This window comes from Ctenopharyngodon idella, chromosome 16, assembly GCF_019924925.1.
Source record: "Ctenopharyngodon idella isolate HZGC_01 chromosome 16, HZGC01, whole genome shotgun sequence".
Taxonomy (NCBI): domain Eukaryota; kingdom Metazoa; phylum Chordata; class Actinopteri; order Cypriniformes; family Xenocyprididae; genus Ctenopharyngodon; species Ctenopharyngodon idella.
Genome location: NC_067235.1, coordinates 25,628,339 through 25,649,454, shown reverse-complemented (window position 1 = coordinate 25,649,454; position 21,116 = coordinate 25,628,339). Strand labels below are relative to the sequence as shown.

At 37.1% G+C, this 21,116-nt stretch overlaps 1 protein-coding gene and 1 long non-coding RNA gene across 3 annotated transcripts; one reads left to right on the top strand and one right to left on the bottom strand.

The window, feature by feature from the left end:
• Positions 1–7,320: 7,320 nt before the first annotated feature.
• On the bottom strand, positions 7,321–13,827 carry LOC127497732 (uncharacterized). Its single transcript, XR_007925640.1, has 3 exons — positions 13,512–13,827; positions 12,758–12,871; positions 7,321–12,636 (listed from the first exon to the last, which is right to left on the bottom strand). It is a non-coding gene; the product is annotated as an uncharacterized LOC127497732 (long non-coding RNA).
• Positions 13,828–15,947: 2,120 nt separating this feature from the next.
• fpr1 (formyl peptide receptor 1) lies at positions 15,948–18,891 on the top strand. Of its 2 annotated transcripts, none has more exons than XM_051866284.1 (2): positions 15,948–16,183; positions 16,982–18,891. In XM_051866284.1, the coding sequence occupies exon 2, from the start codon at positions 16,995–16,997 to the stop codon at positions 18,117–18,119; it is 1,125 nt and encodes a 374-aa protein (XP_051722244.1). In that variant the 5' UTR covers positions 15,948–16,183; positions 16,982–16,994; the 3' UTR covers positions 18,120–18,891. The 2 variants fall into 2 exon arrangements, with proteins under 2 accessions (XP_051722244.1, XP_051722243.1); XM_051866283.1 differs by having other exon boundaries at positions 15,951–16,237.
• The last annotated feature ends 2,225 nt before the right edge of the window (positions 18,892–21,116 follow it).

Below are 21,116 nucleotides of genomic sequence, written 5' to 3'. Positions count from 1 at the left end.
GATATGAATATATATTTAGACATTCTCAAAGACTGTTTCTTATCAAGTTTTAAATACATTTTTGTAAGAAATATTGATTTGAAGTGTTAGTTTTTGCATTATGATTACAGTCAAACCTAAACATTGTGTTAGAAAGAGAATTCATAAAAAATGCCACGTGACTTTTTTTTTTTTTACTTTTTGTGCTCTTGACACAGAGCTCCTGCAAAAAAAAAAAAATGCGAAGGAAGAAGCCTGTACTTCCAAGTGCACAGTTCATAAGTGTGTGTGTATAATGTGTGTGTGTGTGTGTGAGTGGGTGCATCTATATCACACTCTTGATGTTTTAGAGTGTCACCCCTTTACTGCTGTGTACATTTTTTCAGAATTGTGGCCGATTTGTAGATTGTACACACCAAAATTCTCCAAACTTTTGTGTTTTTGTTGATTTTCCATTCATTTCCTATGGTCGGTCATTTTTGACCGAAGAACACAAGTGTAACTATTTTTTTTACGACCACTTGGACTTTTCGAATCATGCTCTCAATTTTTTTTTTGTGTATTCGCATACCAATTGACATAAAAATCACCAAGTTTCAACCCATTTTGATGAAGCTACAATTTTTTAAAAATTCAAAACGAAGATTTTAATATTATTTTATATTGTACCAAAGGGGTATCATGTGTGCGTGTGTGTGTGTGTGCATGAGAATAGGTGTTTATTCCACTCTTGATGTTTTAGAGTGTCACTCCTTCAATGCTGTGAGCTTTTCCTGCATTATTACTGAATTATTGAATGGATTTCACATATTATCAAAACTTTGCTCTGTGTTACAGACAGTGGTTTATAGGGTGTGTGTGTGTGTGTGTGTGTGTGTGTGTGTAAGTGTGTGTGTGTGTGTGTGCGCTCATGTGTGAGTGGGTGTGTCTAAATCACACTCTTGATGTTTTAGAGTGTCACTCCTTCAATGCTGTGAGCTTTTTCTGCATTATTACTGAATTATTGAATGGATTTCACATATTATCAAAACTTTGCTCTGTGTTACAGACAGTGGTTTATAGGGTGTGTGTGTGTGTAAGTGTGTGTGTGTGCGCTCATGTGTGAGTGGGTGTGTCTAAATCACACTCTTGATGTTTTAGAGTGTCACCCCTTTACTGCTGTGTACTTTTTTTTCAAAATTGTGGCCGATTTGTAGATTGTACACACTAAAATTCTCCAAACTTTTGTGTTTTTGTCGATTTCCCATTCATTTCCTAAGGTCGGTCACTTTTGACCGAAGACAACAAGTGTTACTATTTTTTTTACGACCACTTAGCATGCTCGAATCATATCCTCAATTTTTTTTTGTGTTCACATTCCAAATGCCATAAAAGTCACCAAGTTTCGTACCATTCCGATGAAGCTGCGGTTTTTAACATTTCAAAACAGAAATTTTTTCAGTCAAAAGTGACCGAAGAGAACCAAAGGGACTTTGGTAATAGTGCTAAGTTGAAGGTGGTAGTTCACTATTAGCTAATCAGTAACTACCTTTTCTTTCATACCTCCCAGAGAACTACTAAGAACTACTATATACAGGTTCATAATTAATGTGAATAATGCATAATGTATAATTAATTCTAAACTGAAGATCATGGTAACCCACTAGTAATCACTGAAGTATTACCAAATCCTTCAGAAGGAATTACTAAAAATTTGGATCAGTATTCTAAAGTGAGAAACATGATAACTCTTTAGTTCTCTGACTCTTTAGTAACTACTGAAGTCATTGTAAACTTTTGAGGTTTTTGTAAAGTACTGGATAGTAATAACTCAAGAGTTACTACATGATTCTAAAGGAACTACTACTTATTTGGATCAGAATTCTAAAGTGAAGATCATGGTAACCCACTAGTAATTACTTAAGTGTTACCAAATACATCAGAAGGAATTACTGTACAAAACTGCACAAAAACCTCAAAAGTTTACCATGACTTCAGTAGTTACTAGAAAGTTAATATGTTTTTCACTTTAATACTGATCCAAATAATTAGTAATTCCTTCTTAAGTATTTGGTAAAACTTCAGTCATTACTAGTGGGTTACCATGACCTTTACTTTAGAATTAATTATGCATTATGCATCATTCATGTTCATTATGAGCCTGTATATAGTAATTCTTAATTAGCTCTCTGGGAGGTGTGAAAAAACAGTAGTTACTGATAAGCTAATAGTGAACTACCACATTCAACTGAGCACTATTACTTATTAATTCATTAATCAGAGTTTCCTGTTAGTTAATAGTAGTTACTAGAGTGTTAATAATGCATTACTCATTTGTTCCTGTGTAGTTATTCATTAATGAAGGATTAGTATTCTAAAGTGTTACCATCACATGACGTCAAATAACACAAATTGGGAAGAGTAAATATTGCTCATGAATTATGATGACCGTTAAATGAGGAAGTGGTTTCATTATTTTTTGGTCAAACCAATGAACATTAAACCAAAAAAAATTACTGTGGAATAAGTTGACGTTACAATAAAAAAATAAATTCAAATTGTACATTTAGAAGAGCCACTTTTAAGAAGAGAGAACATATGTGAAGTTTGATGGTGAAGATAACACTGGCAGGCTATTGCATGTTCAGATTAATCCCTCATACACATGATAAATGCAGATGATGCACATGATCTTAATCATAATGTCAACCTTGCTAATCAGTGAATATATCACAGCTAATCTTAGCCGAATACTATGATGACTAACATTTGTCCTGTTTTGTTAGAATGTTTTTATGATAATAAAAGTGGTAACACTTTACAATAAGGTTTCATTAGTTAACATTACTTAACTTAATTTCAACATTTACTAATACATTATCAAATGTTGTATTTGCTAACAATAGTTAATGCATTGTGAGCTAATATGAACAAACAACGAACAGCTGGATTTTTAATAACTAACATTAACAAAGATTAATAAATATTGTAACAGATGTATTGCTCATTGTTAGTTCATGTTAGTTAACACATTGACTGATGTTAACAAATGAAACCTTATTGTGAAGTGTTAACATGAAAGTAATAGTGAAACCTTTTTTTGTAAAGTGGAAGTTAAGGTGTAAAACTACTGAGGCAAAAGTGAATTTCACAACTTTGCATCTGCTATAGCATCAGTGGAAAAACACAGGGGAATACCCATAAGTTCTGCATTTGAAAAATGTGTTTGGTTATAGCACGAGAACTTACAATGATGTGGAAATAATAGTTATTAATGAATATGTTTGATCTCTATTGTTTTTTTAATTATGTTTTGTTACAAAAAGCAGGGTTGCCTTTGGTGAAGTTTAGTAGAGATCAAGGTCTTGTGCCTAACACTTCCTGTTTTAAATCAGGGGCCGTTAAATCTTCTTAAGAAAGAAGCTAAGAAAATTCTTAAGATAAATTCTAAGAAGTTCTAAGAATGTTCCTAAGCACAATTCTTGAAAAATTCTTAGGAAGTTCTGAAATATTTTCTTAAGAACTTAGGGCAAGATCTTAATTTTTTTTACTTAAGAAGAAAATGAAAGATGTTTATTTGATTGAAAGGGGGTAATTGCTGAAGACTCACTGAATGAAAAACACCTCAAAGCCTGTCACTGCCTGTAGATTAGGCTACCGTAGATATCATAATGAGCGCGCGGACTATTTTCATTGTGGTTGTTTGACGGGAGCTAATCACGCTGTCATGTTTTTAATGGACGGTGTGTGCTGCCTCGCTAGTTCTAACTTACGGAGCCTTGCACATGACATGCAGAAAAAAAAGTAGGCTAAATCATGCTCATGATTTACTAATTCTTTTCCTCGATTTGCTAAATCGTGCACACTGTTTATAAATAGAGGAAACGAATAAGTAAATCGTACTAACGTCTTGTCCGTTCTCCGTACAAGCTTGAGCGAGCGCATCATATACAGGTACGCGCAAATGATCAATAGTGTAATTTCAGACGTTAGACTGCTCGTCCACATTCAGGGTACAAGTAATATGTATTATATTTAGCTAGCTAGTGTTATGTTGTATGCTTAATATTTGAAACGACCCAATAAATTCATTGAGCATCTATTTAAGACAGGTTGGAGGTTATCCTAACTTTAAGAAGTTATTTACGATGATTTTTAAGAACATTCTTTTCGGGAATATGAATACTTCTTAAATTTGGTCATAAGAACAATCTTAAGGAAAAAGATAAGAACATTCTTAAGAAGATTTTTTTGGGAATACAAAATATTAGTATCTTTTTTCTTAAGTTAGAAAATAAGAAGAAATTGGCAGTTAAGAAGAATTTTATTCTTAAGAACGTTTCGTGAATCCGGCCCCTGTACCTGACAAAAAGTTTAGAAACACCATATATGTATGAATGGACCATTTGTTAAAACAAGAAACAATAAAGCTGCAAGCAGCGATGAAAGGGCCCTCACACCTGGGGCACTTAATGAAAATTTTGTAGGTGGCGCTATTGAGCCATTTTGCCACACCTAATTCTGAAACCCATATCAGGCATAAATTTTCACCACTTCTGACGTGTGTGCAAAGTTTCATGAGTTTTCGAGCATGTTTAGGCCCTCAAAAATGCGATTCATTTCGGAGAAGAAGAAGAATTGACTGAGCAATTACAATAGGGTCCTCACACCATCGGTGCTCAGCCCCTAAATAGGAAAAATTAAGTGACAGGAAACAAGAAATATATAGGCGTCAAGACAGATGCAAATGAAAACCACAACAAAGTTCCACAACTTCTAGTTACATGGCATATGTTGGCAAAAAGAAAGTTGTATGCATCGTGCTGTTGTTTTGAAAGTTGCTGATGTTCTAAAAGTCACATGTGTAAAGACAGAAGCTGTTGTGGGAAGACAGAAGCTGTTGTGTAAAGACAGAAGCTTCAAAATTTCTCTCGCCAGTGACATTGTGTCAGTATCCACACTGAAAGTTAAACTGAAATATGGCTCAGTGCTCCCACAAAAAGCAGCATGTGCCCAACAGATGCTGCCTTTTTCAGATGATGAAACAGTGTTTGCTGAATGTGGTCAATGGAGGAAGTGAAAAAAAAAAGAAAAAAGTGGGAAGACAAAATTTCACTGTCCTCTCTTGTGTGTGTAAGGCAATGTTTATTGACTTTGTCTATATGCCAGTTGCCTGGTTCCTATTTTCCACTCCCTAAAATGCATATGTGCATATCTTGCATGGTTTCTTATGTTCATGTGAAAAACAAAGAGCCTTTATTCTCCATTCAGTCTTTATTATCACTAAGGGACACTGTCTCTGTACATTCCAATATGCTGTTTTAGACAGAAAGCCTTTCAGATTTTCTGACAGTATGTTGTATCTACACACCGGTCTGCCTGTTTGCTGCCATTGCGGTGAAGTCTTATATATTTGTGTCGCTGGTTACAAACACTGTGGTTGGGAGTTGAGACAAAGTAATAGGATGTGGGTCTGGCAGGAGAGCTCCAGCATTCCCTCTTTGTTGATTTTTGGTCAGACCGGCAAAGCAAAAGTGGGGAGAAAATCTTTGACTCAATAACAAAATTCTTGACCTCTCAGCTGTAATGCCACCACAGTTTTCACTCCCACTCTGCCTTCCTGATTCACACAAAATCCTGAAGTTGACATGAATGGGAATTCACTCCACCTTTTGGTGGTTACAGAAGCAACTGCATCCTGCAACTCTCTCATTCAATACATTGATTGATCAGTTTAGCTGATTCAATGTATACAACTGACTGCTTATTTGATGCACTTAGTAAAATCAGTTACACTGTTCTAAGTAAAAATAAGTATTAAAAATAAGAACCAAAGAATTAAATCGTACAACTGAGCATGCATCTGTAAAGAGTAATAAATGTGAGTGCATACAACAGTGTTAATTTTAGAACGAAAGCAGGAAAAGAGATTTCTGGTCAGTGTTACTTTCCAAAAGAAATCCAGCTGGTTGCAGCAAAAAACTTGAAGTTTCAAAATCTTTTCTGTTCTCATGTTTGTTCTGCTAAAATGAGGGTTGGAACTAGAATAGGGTTGTGAGGATTTTCCCCTAACAGCTACATAAACACAGGGTGGAAGTCTGTACAGTGCCTCATTAGATTTTTCACTGCCACAAAATGAGAGCAGAGCAAGTTCATTTTCAACCCTTTGGATCTGTTTATTTCATGACCACACCCTGACTTCATCTGCACAAAAGAATCTACTCCAACCAAGCCCCCAGCCCAGGCACAAACCTACTCTCTGCCCCATAGTCCCACTAGTTGTTTTACACACCCAAATTGGTATTTATGTTAGCTGACCAAATTGCAAGTTTGAGAGACCTGGGTGCCCACAAACTATAGGATCTATTAATATCCCATGCAGACACCATCATTATGAATGACTCATAATAGCTTTATGGGAAAACTTAGGACAATCAATTAAAAAAGCAAAACTTATTGGAAATTTGGATTTCATAACTAAAATATAAATCGGCAACATGACCTTTTGATATGTTGCAATATTTGATAGGATATTGCAACATGTAGGCTAAACTATCAAAATACTTTTTGTTAAATAAAAGCATATGTCTTACTGCAATAGTTATATAGATAGGATTGATGGGATAAGAAACATTAAGCAGTCTCTTTTAATCTCACTTGAAGTTTGTAAAAAAAAAACATTTTTTCCTGCTGCCCGCTATGAAAACACTCAGCATTAGTCACAATATAAATAACATGATAAGGAAAATTTACATTTAGCTTTTGGGTGGTGCTCTTCACTATTGCAAAACGAATGATGTATTTAATCACTTAAGTTTCCACACCCTCCTCTCCCCTCATCCTGTCTTTTTTTCGTTCTAACTTTATCTTCCTCCGCACATCTGTATTGGCAGTGTAGGCTACATGACTTTTAGATTGGTTACTTATGCTCTCTCAGGACTAGACGGGTGCAATCAATTTTAAAGTCAGAGGAATTTAAAAGCTCTGGAAAGAAAAAAGTTTTCATCCTAATGTTCTGCAGCCGTTTCCAGTAAACCCCAAAGTGAGAAGGTTAAGAAAACCTTTACACACTGTCTGAACCGGGCGTGTCCATTGGCACAGCTGTCTTCACTGGACGCGTCAAAGCGAGCGTCCCAACAAGATCAGCTCAATGATATGTCTTTCTTTGTTTATTTGTCTTGATTTTAGAAGTAGCACAAGCGTATGTATTACATCAGAAATAGAACAGGACATCCGTCTACTGTCATTGCTACACATCCACTGTAGACAACATCAATTATTGTGTTTATTTGATGCGACGCGACGATCACGTCCAGTAAAGCAGGGTGTTAGTGATTAAAGACTTCAAATTATAACTAAAGGTTTTCTTAACTTATGGGGTTTATTGCAAGCTTGCAACTGACATCTTGACTTGTGCATGTTTGTATACAAAACCAGCTCTGAATAGACTATTGCAAAATCCCTGTCTCTGATTCATGTCATTTAGGCTGTGGGCTCAAATTGACTGTCTTGTGTACACCATAATGAGCCATTTGACAGACAGAGTGTGATTTGGAGATTTTTATGCAAACAGGCGTTATAGAGTCACATATACACTGCTCAAAAAAATGAAAGGAACACTTTTTAATCAGAGAATAGCATCAAGTCAGTTAAACTCCTGGGATATTGATCTGGTCAGTTAAGTAACAGAGGGGGTTGTTAATCAGTTTCAGCTGCTTTGGTGTTAATGAAATTAACAACAGGTGCACTAGATGGGCAACAATGAGACAACCCCCAAAACAGGAATGGTTTTACAGGTGACATTTTTTCCCTACTTATCTTTTCTGACTGTTTTTCACTAGTTTTGCATTTGGCTAGGGTCAGTGTCATTACTGGTAGCATGAGGCGTCACCTGGACCCTACAGAGGTTGCACAGGCAGTCCAACTCCTCCAGGATGGCACATCAATACGTCCCATTGCTAGAAGGTTTGCTGTGTCTCCCAGCACAGACTCAAGAGCATGGAGGAGATTCCAAGAGACAGGCAGTTACTCTAGGAGAGCTGGACAGGGCCGTAGAAGGTCCTTAACCCATCAGCAGGACTGGTATCTGCTCCTTTGTGCAAGGAGGAACAGGATGAGCCCTACAAAATGACCTCCAGTAGGCCACTGGTGTGAATGTCTCTGACCAAACAATCAGAAACAGACTTCATGAGGGTGGCCTGAGGGCCCGACGTCCTCTAGTGGGCCCTGTGATCACTGCCCGGCACCGTGGAGCTCGATTGGCATTTGCCATTGAACACCAGAATTGGCAGGTCCGCCACTGGTGCCCTGTGCTTTTCACAGATGAAAGCAGGTTCACCCTGAGCATGTGACGGACATGAAAGGGTCTGGAGAAGCCGTGGAGTACGTTATGCTGCCTGTAACATTGTTCAGCATGACCGGTTTGGTGGTGGGTCAGTGATGGTCTGGGGAGGCATATCCATGGATGGACGCACAGACCTCTGCAGGCTAGACAATGGCACCCTGACTGCCATTAGGTATCGGGATGAAATCCTTGGACCCATTGTCAGACCCTACGCTGGTGCAGTGGGTCCTGGGTTCCACCTGGTGCATGACAATGCCCGGCCTCATGTGGCGAGAGTGTGCAGGCAGTTCCTGGAGGATGAAGGAATTGATACCATTGAATGGCCCCCACGCTCACCTGACCTAAATCCAATAAAACACCTCTGGGACATTATGTTTTGGTCCATCCGATGCCACCAGGTTGCACCTCAGACTGTCCAGGAGCTCAGTGATGCCCTGGTCCAGATCTGAGCAGTTTACCTGTGCACAAAGAGACCACATTAATAACCAACACAACAACAGTAGCATTCTGTGTTTATTAAAGCACTTGAAAGAAATATAAGAGTTTGAGTTTAGATTTATGACCTAAACATTCAGACATGCCTTTTGCAACATATGAATTCTCCAATCTGTTGGTTCTTTGTGGGTTCACATTTATAATTAAATACAGAAACATTTCAAAACACATTCGAAAGGGTTTGTGACTGCTGGTAATAATGATTTCCAACCATTGCTCCATTCTCACAGCTGTCCAGGTCAAACACTTCATCCTGAACCCCAGAGAACTCTAGACACAGAAAAAGGGTCACACACTGACTGCCAGAATTCACAATACACCCACACAGCAACGTGCAAGTCTCTGCTACGAGGGCGTATAATAAATGAAGGCACGTAGGGGGTTCCAGGGCCTGTCCTCATCTCTGTAGGTTAATTGGGTGTGTCTTAGAAGAAGCCGTCCGGTTTCTGTAACCTCCATGGAAAAAAGGGGTGGAAGGGGAATTGTAATCTCATAGCACTTATCCACCTACACAGTACCCTTCTACAGCTTGGACTGATTATGATTTTCTCAGAGCTGTGTGTGCAGTTTTTGACCAATGTGAAATGTTGTCCAAGCAAGCTTATCTGTTGATGTTATTATCTTTTAGATTAACCATTGTTATACATTATTTTTGCTAGTGCAGATGTATATTGTGCATTAAAGACAACTAGAAGACCACTACATTTTGTGAGTTTGTAATGAAAAAGTTCTATAAACCATCATACGAAATGTAATCCATTCCAGTTGACAAAAACTGAAAGTTCCACATCATAACACGTTTACCAAGTTGCGTTTAGTGTTTAAAGCTATACGTTTATTATTATAAATGCATATAATTTATTAATCATTCTATGATTATAACATGATTATTCATAACTATTCTTTACACAAGCTTAGGCCATGGTATTAGACGAGGTTGTTGGTGATCTGATCACAAGCGCTCTGCTGAGATGTGCCATTTCCACCTGGTATTAACATGCATTTCCCGGGATTCCTTGTGATTGGATTTTGTTAAGACCCCTACTTATTTTGTCATAACCTACATCACATTCACAGGAGTGAAACAAATATGACTGAATGGACAAAGCCATATTCTGAACGAACGCAAAAGGAGACGAATTTAAATTGTAAAGTGTAAAGTGAGCAACTCAGATTTCGATTGTCATCCATGTTTTGATACAACAAAACACACTTGATGCGCTTCCTCAAAAGGTGTCCATTAACGGTTACTTAGTTGAGAAGGTGGTGCTTTACTGAATAGTGTTTCCACTGCAAATGCAATGTAGTCACACGTTTTTCTTTCTGCAGACATGCAGACAAACCCAATGCATGGCAATGGGACGCAGCATCTCATTCCCCTTTTCACGGAACTAGGTTTACATATGTAACCTAGACGTTCCCTTTTGAAGTGGAACTTCAACGCTGTGAGTTGACGCTATGGGAAACCAATACCCACTAGGCTATGCTTAGGGGATCCCTGCCTCACTAAGCTGTGGATATGCACAAACATAGTGGGCATAGCATAGATTGACTCTACAGATCACTTAGCAGAAGTCAGAGTGCGTCTACCCTCAGGGCGCAAATTGCGACTCATTGATACTGAAATTGCGACAGCTAAGTGGAGCCACTACCTAAGCCCAATGTTTTTCTCTAATAGCAAGAGAAGTTATCCAAGCTTCTATGCTCTATTGCAAGGGAAGTCCCTGCCTTTACAACCTTCCTCCCTCCCTTGCAAGGCAGGCAAAAAGCCTAAAAGTCCCCAAGAGCAAAAGCTCTAATAAAGTGCTAGCTATGTCAATACTTTGACAAAGGCCTTAGGGAGTAATTCAACTACAACCTTCGATTTACCAGTACTTCCAAAGGGGGAGAATATAACCTTCACTTCATCTGAAGGGATGCAAATATGAGGGTGTCATAGAATAAAAGCCATAAAATCTTGCCATTGCAACTCAACCCCTAGGGAAACCACAGGGGAGCTTAGGCTCTCTTACCCCAGAGTCATAGAGAAGAGCTCTCATCCGTACTTGAGCAAAGTTCTTCTTCAGGAACCACAAGAAGACTCCATGCACTCATCTGATTATAGAGTGCTACCATAACAAGTAGGGAGGCCACCAGGCAAACTGCCTTGACTTGCCAGGTTCTCCAAGCATGAATCAACAAGAGATTTTGCACAACACCCAGCAATAGGGGAGCATATGGCCCGACTCAACCATAGTTGAGGAGGGGACAAACGAAACTAAGGTAATTTTGTGAGTTTGTGAGAATTGAATGAAATTGAGTACCTAACACAATTCCGTTCATCCTGCTCTACCCCAAGGGTTATCTTAAGAGCAGTTTAAGAAAGAGAGCATGCAAAGTGTTAAAAACCTTAGTAATTAGCCCTTCAGGTATCATTGGTTCTAGCGTGTCAAACGCACCCTGGATCTTTCCTGTTATTTAAATGATTCAATCGTTTATGTATGTGCATTGATCAGTGTTAAAAGTAAACGAAAAAATTATTTTGATCATTTGAATGATGCACTCACCTGTTGATCTCTTAATGCCCTGTACAAGTCAGGATGGTCAAGCAACAGATGCTTGGCAAGGTTTAATGTGTTTCCACCCCCATGGTTGGGGGTAGGGCAAAGAAATGTTTCTTCTATCTCTGCTAATATTACTCCTTCAATCCTCATGGCCCCCAGAGAGGGATATATCCCTCAAGAAAGAATCAAGCAAGAACAAAAGCTCTTACAGTGAATGCATTGCTCCAATTTTCCAGATTTTCGTCTTACACAAGCATACAAACAAAGCGGCTCCTGAAGACAAAAATGTTGATGACGTGTCTTGCAGGTGGCCTCTTATACTCACGGGCGCTCCACTTGTGACTGCTGTCGGCCAATAAATTGGTGTTTGTTACACATATTCAGACACCTGATACACTGAGGGTGTTCCCCATAGCATCAACTTCATGACGCAGCGTTGAAGTTCCACTTCGAAAGGAAACTTTAACACTTTCATAGTCGTATGTAACAAAAAGGTCAAATTCTTAAAGTAAAACAACTTCTTCAAAACCCTTAGGTGTAAGAGCATAAATGTAGCTATTTGATAAGCTTGTAGCCTATTTGACGAGCAAATTTAAATAATATTTGCACATATATTAGCTCTTTGGGATGTGACCTAAGCATATTGTTTGTATTCCAAAATAAGCAGAACACAAAACTGTGTCTGCTCATCCCAGTGTTTAGTTTGGCCAAAAGGAGCAGTTCTGACAGAAACCTCTTTGTAGATTGTGTCAGCATTGACTGTTTCCAGAACCTCTTTTAAAATTCATAAATATTTGGCCTGGATTATGTGGATCTGATTCAGCTTTTGTCTTGAGATCTTTACAATGACATGATTACCAAAAATGATATGGTTAATGTATCTGTGTCATATAAATAATCTCAAGCCTCTTGGGAACCATCCTCAAAATATATATTTATAGTTACAAGCTGCTGGTCATGTTTTGCCTTGAATACAACTGGACAAACCAAGGGAGTCACCATGACGCATATGGCAGCTGTGACCACAGTAAATCGTCAACAGATGAAGTGAGTAGACTTGCCATATAACCTGTTGTCCTGTTAAGAAAAATAAAACAGACCTGTGCATAATTTTCACTTATTTTCCGGTATTTGAACCTCAGGCAAACATCTGCTCGGCCCAGTGAAGAAAACACAATATATTTTGGGAAAACCAGATAAAGAGTCACTGCATACTTTGTATGTTGGAAGATGGAATTCTGGAAGCATAATGGTTTGGAGGCTTTCAGATTTGACTGTGTCACTATATGTCACTATCTGAAACATATTAGAACATACAATGATAATAACTACATATTATAATGCACTGTAAAAAAAATAGATCTAGTAAAAATGCTCAAATTATTTACTTGATTATTGTATTTCTGTGATTACTTACTATTCTAGAAGTTTCAGTCAACTTAATGCTTTCAGGAACAGAAAGCAATATACATCTCAATGTAGTCTTTATGAGGAAGAAATGGTTTTGTGATTCATTCACACTCTTCCCAGCCTGCATGGGGGGATGCATAAGGGCCTAATTAATTTGTTACAGTTTTATTTACATTGCTGTTGATTTCGTAGCACATATAGTAACTTTTTGTCTTATGTCAGAATGTGTTTGTTATTATACGCAAAATGATTGGTTTGTTAATGGTTACCTTGGTCATGTTTCATGTAGTCCTACCAAGTGTTGAGGTTTGTGTGAGTTCCATAAACATCACTTGTCTCATGACTGATTATGTAAGTTTTCACGTGATGTTATGGTTAGTTTAGCACAACACTTGTCCATAGACATGTTAATGGTATATTTAAGATTAAGCTCATTATAGGTTACTGCATAATTAAAATACATGACCGCTTGCACAGAAGTTAACAACTTAAAGGTGCAGTGAGCGATTTCTGAGAATCACTGTTGAACACTTTTGATATTTGAAATCAGATGCACAAACACGCAATGCAAGAGTGAATGCCTCTTTATCATAGCAGAAGCAAAGCAAAATAAAGCTTTGCAAAAAATAAAGCAGAGATGATGAACGACCGACAAGGAAAAACAAAAAATGAACAGTACACAAGAGTATATACAAGCAAGAGTTGGTTGTTAGTCAGCAGCAGCACGCACTCAAAAAAAAAAAAAAAACTATGTTACTCACGTATGGTGCAGAAACAATACTACATCGGCGTCCATTTTCAGGTCTTCCCGTTTCGGTCTCTCCGGCACTGGAAAACTTTCCTAATATTAATGCTCTAGCTAATGCTAAAGCTCTTTCCTGATCATAACCCTTTTTTTCCCAGAATAAAAAACAGAACATAAAGATGAGAAAGTCTTCACCCGAGGTGCAAACTTCTGTTACAATGTTTTCAATATATAGTCTCCGAAGATCACATCCTTTCCCCAACATAAACATTTCTTATTTGTAAACAGGAGTACAGCCCCTAATACTGCACTGTTTCCTGTTTCATACAAAGTGTAAGAAACAAAGTTCAGCTGCAGCCTGCTAAACAACACCTTTTGTAGTCTGCGTCACATTCTACGAATTTTGACACATTTTAATCACTTGAATTTAAGACCTTCACATTAGTTCCCTTTAACACTTCTAGTTAAGTTCCGATTAACACTTCTGAATATAATAAAAACATACATTGTGTTTAGACATCATTTTAACCTTTTATCCCTTAAACACAATTTTCAGACACAACCGGCGCTGAAGCTTCCATTGTCAAAGCTTCAACCTCGTTTGTAATCTGTTCCATTTCACCCATAAAAGTACTCAAAGCATATGATTGTTTTATAAGCATAATCAATTTCAAATTAATTTTCTGTTGCTGCCTCAGTAATTTAATCATCTCTTTGGCCTTGGAATCCATCTTCATTCTTTCCATCCTAGTAGTTCTTCTTCTCCTTTTTGGCTTGCTTCTTCGAGATTTTGTCTTGCTCTTTTTGCAAACCTTGAGTGATCAAATCAACCATATCAACCCTAAGTTCTTTTGCTTTATGTGGTTCTTTTGGCAGAAATTTATCAGTAAAGTTCATCTCTTATGTCGGACTCTGCTCGACATACTGCACCTTTAAGTTTAAAGACCAATTCACACTGCACAGACATACACCAACAAACATGTTTGGGTTTTGTCTGATCAGTGTGTTACCCCTGTCAGCGTTTGATGGTGTTGTTCAGGGTTTGTTTTGAACTGAACATGTTTAATCAGCGTTTGTCTGTCGGGGCAGTGTGAACATTTATGCTCAGTACATAGGCCTACTCAATAATTAGGTTAATTCAGAGTTTATAAGGAAAATAGGAAATATGCAGGATAGTAGTGTTGTCACGGTACCAATACCATAAAAATTTTACGGTTCTCGGTACCAATTTCGGTACCACAGCAAAATCTGTTGGAACTATTTTACTATTTTATATAGCCTATTTTAAAAACATATTAAATATGGTAATCATAAATATTTGGAGCTTGTGTGTATGTTTGTGTGTGTATATATACCTCAATGAAATAAATTTTGAAATATAAAAAAAATAAATAAATGCTCAAACATCCATTTTGTAACAGACGCGCGTGTTTATTTTAGCTATTCCTTCAATGAAACGACACACTGCAGCCTGTAAAACTATGAAATAAATATCGGTAAATAATGGTAACCTAAATAATAAGAAAGTTAAATATTATTTAAAAAAAAAAAAAGAGCGAGTTTTATCTTCACACATTCAGGCTATATTTGATTTAGCGCTGCCAGGAAAAGCGAAAGTAAAAATCACCAGCGTGTGTAAAACGCGCTATACAAATAAACTTGACGCGCCTTATAAAGTCTAGCAAGCACAAACTGTGTTAAATAGAAATTGACGTGAAAGCAAAAAAAGGTTTCTGTCCTACGGTGTTTTTTCTACTTTACCACAGTAAAGAATGCGAATAGACTATAATAGGCCTAAAAGCGAACGAAAGGAAGAAACGTTATAATCCCCGGCGTGAGTGAAGATTTGGGAAAAGAAACAGATATTCCGTGTTCAGTGGAATAACTAATGGAATATTGTTAAATTCTCTGCTAATCGGGTGACCAGATCGTGATTCGCAAAACAGAATACAAAGCTTAAATTTATGGACTCTCGTACCTCTCTCATTCGGCATGAACCAAAATGTTTCCATGGCTGCGATATGTCACATTTAATTGCTAACCTATTATTTCTTTTGTAAACAAAGCTTTGTGCTTCACTCGTGTCATATTCAAGTAAATCCTGGCACAGTCCAATCAGTGGGTACCTAATACACCCGGATTCTCGGTACTACCGGTACTACAGAAATGCTGGTATCGTCACATTTTCAAAATTTTAGTACCGACTTGGTACCGAAGTATACCGGTACTTTTGACAACACTACAGGATAGTATTGACTATATATTGACTTTAGCCATAAGGTGACATCGTGGTGTAATTCTATATTTCACAGAGCTCGCTTCACTCCTTTCTCCAAACATGCTGTTTTTGTCAAGGAATGGCACCTTGCGTTACCACATTCGGGAAACCGCATCATTCCATGGCTCTGAAATGCTGGAAATATTCGACACGTTATAACCCGTAGAAGAAGCTTGTCACCTCCAAAAATGATTAGTCTGACATTATAAACGCTATGTGGACATTAACACACCTCTTTGGTCAAACCTACGAGAAAAATACTATAAAACCGAGATAAATTAAGGAGCAGCAACAACAACAGCAACTGAATAAAACAAGGAGGTGGTGATGTGACGTCACCGCAAACGGTCACTGAGTTTCCAGACAAGAAACAAGAGAGATTATTGCAGTTTTGCTCTCGCGAGTCACAGGTGTGAGCTATTTTCTTTATAATTTTGTGGAAGTCATTTATTAGGCAACTCTAGGTAAGCATCACGCTTTAATATTATTATCTTATTGTGAAATGTAACTTTTAGGAGTCATTAAATCTCTAACATTTTACAGTCATGAGCATCTTTCTATAGTTATCGACTGTCATGTCTGTTACAGCAGAGATAGGCTATATATATATAAAAAAAGTTTTGTATAAGCTATCGTTTGCATTGTTCATATAACCGTGTAAGTCTAGTATATGTTTTAGCTTAGCAGGGAATAATTTTTTTCTTTCTTCATGATTAAGTTTTAGTTTTGTCCCTCATATAATCGGACATTTGCCTACTTAGCCTACCTAACACTATTTGATTTGTTTATCTAAATGAAAAAAGTGTTATGCAAAAGCGACACTCCCTTGACGTCTGTTATACTGACCAAAGAATGAGGTAATTGACATTATCAATGAGCTCAGGTAATGCATTGTGAAGTCAGATGTCACATCTTTACCATCTTTAACACTAAAATTCAGACATTTTAATATATTTTAGATTTTAATTGATGGAGAATTCCCATGTAAAATGTAACATGGCTGAGAAGGCAGAGTAGAGAAAGTGCTTTCAAAAGATGTTCAGAGCTTTTCTGTATAGCCTTACTTTACTACTCAAATTCTGGCCTCCAGTGGACAAAAGCAGAATAACACGTTAGTTAGTCTATTCCTTTCCTTAGCAGATGCAGTCTAGCTATATCTGATGGCTTACAATTATTTACTAAATACTATATTTGTTCTGTCAACCCAGGTTTGAAGGTACAATGATGGATCAATCCAATTTTACAGTGAGCCCTCTCAATCACAACTCATCTGAGTATGAATATGACTATTATGACTATGAAGAGAATACGGAGCTTGCGAAATCTCTTAACATCATGTCACTCATAGTCTACAGTCTGGCTTTTGTACTTGGAGTGGTGGGCAACGGCATTGTGATTTGGGTAACTGGATTCAAAATGAAAAGGACAGTCAACACGGTCTGGTTTTTGAACCTCGCTGTAGCAGATTTCCTCTTCACTGCCTTCCTCCCACTCAGCGTGGCTTATACGGCTATGGGCTTCCACTGGCCTTTTGGCCAGTTTATGTGTAAATTCAACAGCACTCTCAGTTTCCTCAACATGTTTGCCAGTGTGTACATCCTGGTTGTGATCAGTGTTGACCGCTGTGTGTCTGTGGTGCGTCCGATCTGGGCACAGAATCATCGGAATGTGAGCCGTGCTTCTGCGGTGAGCTTTGGAGTTTGGTTATTTGCCCTGGTGTTGAGCTCACCCTACTTTGTCTTCAAGGACACTGCACCCGACCACAGCAGCCCAAACGTAATCAACTGCTTCAACAACTTTGCATTATCCGACGACTATGAGACACCAGAGGTGGTGGCGCTCCGTACTCTACGGCATCGTGCCATGATCATTACTCGTTTCCTCATTGGCTTTGTGGTGCCATTTGTCATCATCGTTTCCTGCTATGCGGTCATCATCCATCGTCTCCAAAGAAACCGTTCAATGTCTGGCCGAACTGGACGTCCCTTCAAGATCATTGCCGCTGTGATCACTGCCTTCTTCCTGTGTTGGTCACCGTACCATATCCTGGTGCTTATTGAGATGGTAAACCACATGAGAACTAAATTCAGCTCCACCCTGCAATATGTCACCACTGTTGGAATTCCCATTGCGACCAGTTTGGCTTTCCTAAACAGCTGCCTGAACCCATTGTTGTATGTTTTCATGGGACAAGACTTTAAAGACAAGGTGCGCAAGTCAATCCTGAAGGTTTTGGAAACCGCTTTCACAGAGGAAGTTTCACGCACAAATACCTGCACAAATTCACTGCCCACCATTCGCAACAAAGAGAACGGGAGCAAGTCCTTCTCTGATGCGGAAGTATAACAGTATAACATACATGAAGCACTTTTTCTAATGGAGGACTTTACAACGTGTCTCATGTGGATTTAATGTCATCATAAATAAAAGTGAGACACATTAACCTGAAGAAACTGGACCAAAAGAAATTCTGTTAGTTTGTAGCTTTAAATTAAAACACTGCCTTGCTGTTATGGGGAAATGCTTAATGCAGAATTATTATTTACATATGTGGGTGTACACCTACTTAACCATATTTGGAGACAAATTTGTAGAAAACCAGAAACCTTCTTTTGGGGAAGTTCTCATTTTTAAGAACAGTATAAAAAATAAAGTAAAATAGGGTTCCAGCACTCCATGCTTGGACACCTTATAAAGTGTTTTATTGTAAAAATGCAGAACGTTTTCTGTTAGGATTAGCTTATAGTATTTATAAACGGCATTATATAAAAACAATAGAAGTCAATGTAAAGTCCGTATTTAGTAAACGTGTGTGTGTGTGTGTGTGTGTGTGTATGTATGTGTTTGAGAGAGAAAGAGATTTAATGGTATACCCATAAAGTATTTGACAAATATATATTGAACTTGGTATCGTATGCCATATAATTTAAAATGAAGTTTTTCATGTATTGTGCATGTGATGCAAGTAGCTTTTTTTTATGTTATTTCTTTACTGTATAACTACTGTCTGCACATTTTTTTTAATAATTCATCTCTTATTTCATATTAAAAATAGCATTAAGTTTATTGATGTATTTCAAAGACTAACCATAAAGCTGAATAAACTTTATTAAGCTTACACAGGTCTTGTTGTCGACCATGGTCTAGATGACTATCAAAATATAATAAAAAAAACTGAATGTTAATGCAATAAAATATTGAGATTTTGAATATTAAGAATCATATATATTTCAGTTGGAAAGCTATAATCCCATGCATGCTGTTTCTGTTCAACTTGATTATAGAGGTCAGTTTTGAAATTAAAGATAATAATAATAATTCGGATATCTTTTAAGACTATATTGCACTCAAATTGTAAAACCATGCACAAAAAGCCTTGTAATACCACTTTACAGTCATTTAAATCTCATATATCCTTTTTTTGTGTTACTGTGCAGTAGTGTTACTGTGCAATATACTGTAAAGTATAGGCAAAACAAAAGAAAAAACTTTAAATGCAACAATACTTTTTGAGAATGGGAGATACTGCTGTTTCAATTTCCAAAAAACAGAAAGCAAGTGTCATCATATTTAAACTGTTGGTAACATTTTAAAATGTAAGTTGTTTTTGGCTTAAATTTTTGCTCTCATAAAAGATTCATGAAAGATTATGGTCTGTTCAGTTTTAGTTTTTTGATACTAAGAGGTACTAATTTTAAAAAAATTGCTATCCAGGAACAATGAGAGAAATGAGACTTGCACCATGTCTTGACTGTTTGCAGTGTAAACACAGTAAGAAAAAAGATGATGGACTAATACAGAGAGCAATCACATTAAATAGTACAAAATATCTCATATATATTTTTGATTTTATGATATATATTATTTCATAGAATATTTACTTACTTTTGTGGTATAGTGTACCATATATTCTTTGTTCTCTCCCCCTGACTTATTCTTTTAGTATGCCCAAAACTAAATGATCCCTCAGGATTACATTTCCAAAATTTATACATGATATAAAAATGCATTCATATCTTTTTTTCACTTGATTCAAATCTGAACCTTTAGGAGAGCATCATTTTGTTGAACCCTGAACTACAAACCCAGATATCTGGCAGGGACATTTTGCTTTTAACATTGGTGGCCCTGGGAGGAGTGCCTGACTCCATAATGACTTGAATTACACCATCATTACTGCAGTGGGCCTAGTTAAATGGACCCTCATGATAATCGTGAATTATGCTTTGTTAGAATATTAGGCTAGCTCATCACTAAAAGCTGTGTACTGTAACTACATGTCCAGTAGATGACAGTAATCTGCTTGGAAGTGTTTGGAAATGGGTGGAAAAATGATCTTTCTGTCTTCACTAGTTCATTTCAAATGATTCTGTTGTATTGAAAATAAGCTAACACATAAATAATGTATTCTCATAAAGCTGCATAAATATATATATATATAAAAAATAATTTTCTGCAAGCTGTTTTAAATCATTTCAAATGAAGTATAGCATGTCACATTGCAGGACATAACAACTCCTACACTGCACAGGACATGCAAGATAAAGATTTGAGCTTTCACAGAAAATAAAAGCTGTGCGTTCTAGTTAGCCTCACATTACAAAATCGTCTTAAAGTGTTCCAGGACAGGCAAACATATAGACTACAGCACATGATGCAGAGCCAAGTTATCTAAAAAAGATTTAGATAACATGTGGTGGATCCAAAGTGGTCAGTATTCATATTCATGCATTTTATTCATATTTCATGTTAATCATTTATGGCTTATGATTTATCAATATTACTTTTGATTTCATATATTCATGTACTCCTACTCCATATATTAATCCTCATCGTAATTTTTCTTTATTGTACTCCTTTATGGTTATTCTTTTTTTATCTTTAAGAGTATGTATGCTTGCTATATTCAGTTGTTCTTCAAGTGTTCCAATGTGACAGGTCATGTTGACACGTTTGTGGTTAGATATTGGGCGCCTGTCAAGTACTGCAGAAGCAATGGTGTTTTCGGAATTAGTTGCTCATTTGAACTTGATGTACCTTTGTATTAAAATATGTCCGTTTCTATTTCTGCAGACATGTGGTAATGCAAGATCTGCAAAATTCCCTTGAGGGTGTCAAAACAACACCTTTTGTATCTATTTTTATCTATCTTTAACATTTGACCAGTCACACTGATCTAGCTGTTACACCAACTATAACATAATGGATAAATCTGTTTGACCTTTTCTTATTAGACCAAAACATAAGTTTGAGTACGATGAAAGTTTTCCTGTGCTTATGGTATAAAACGGACTGGGTCTTTGATGGCTGAGCTTTTCTTTCCTTTTTCTTTGCTCTTTTTGC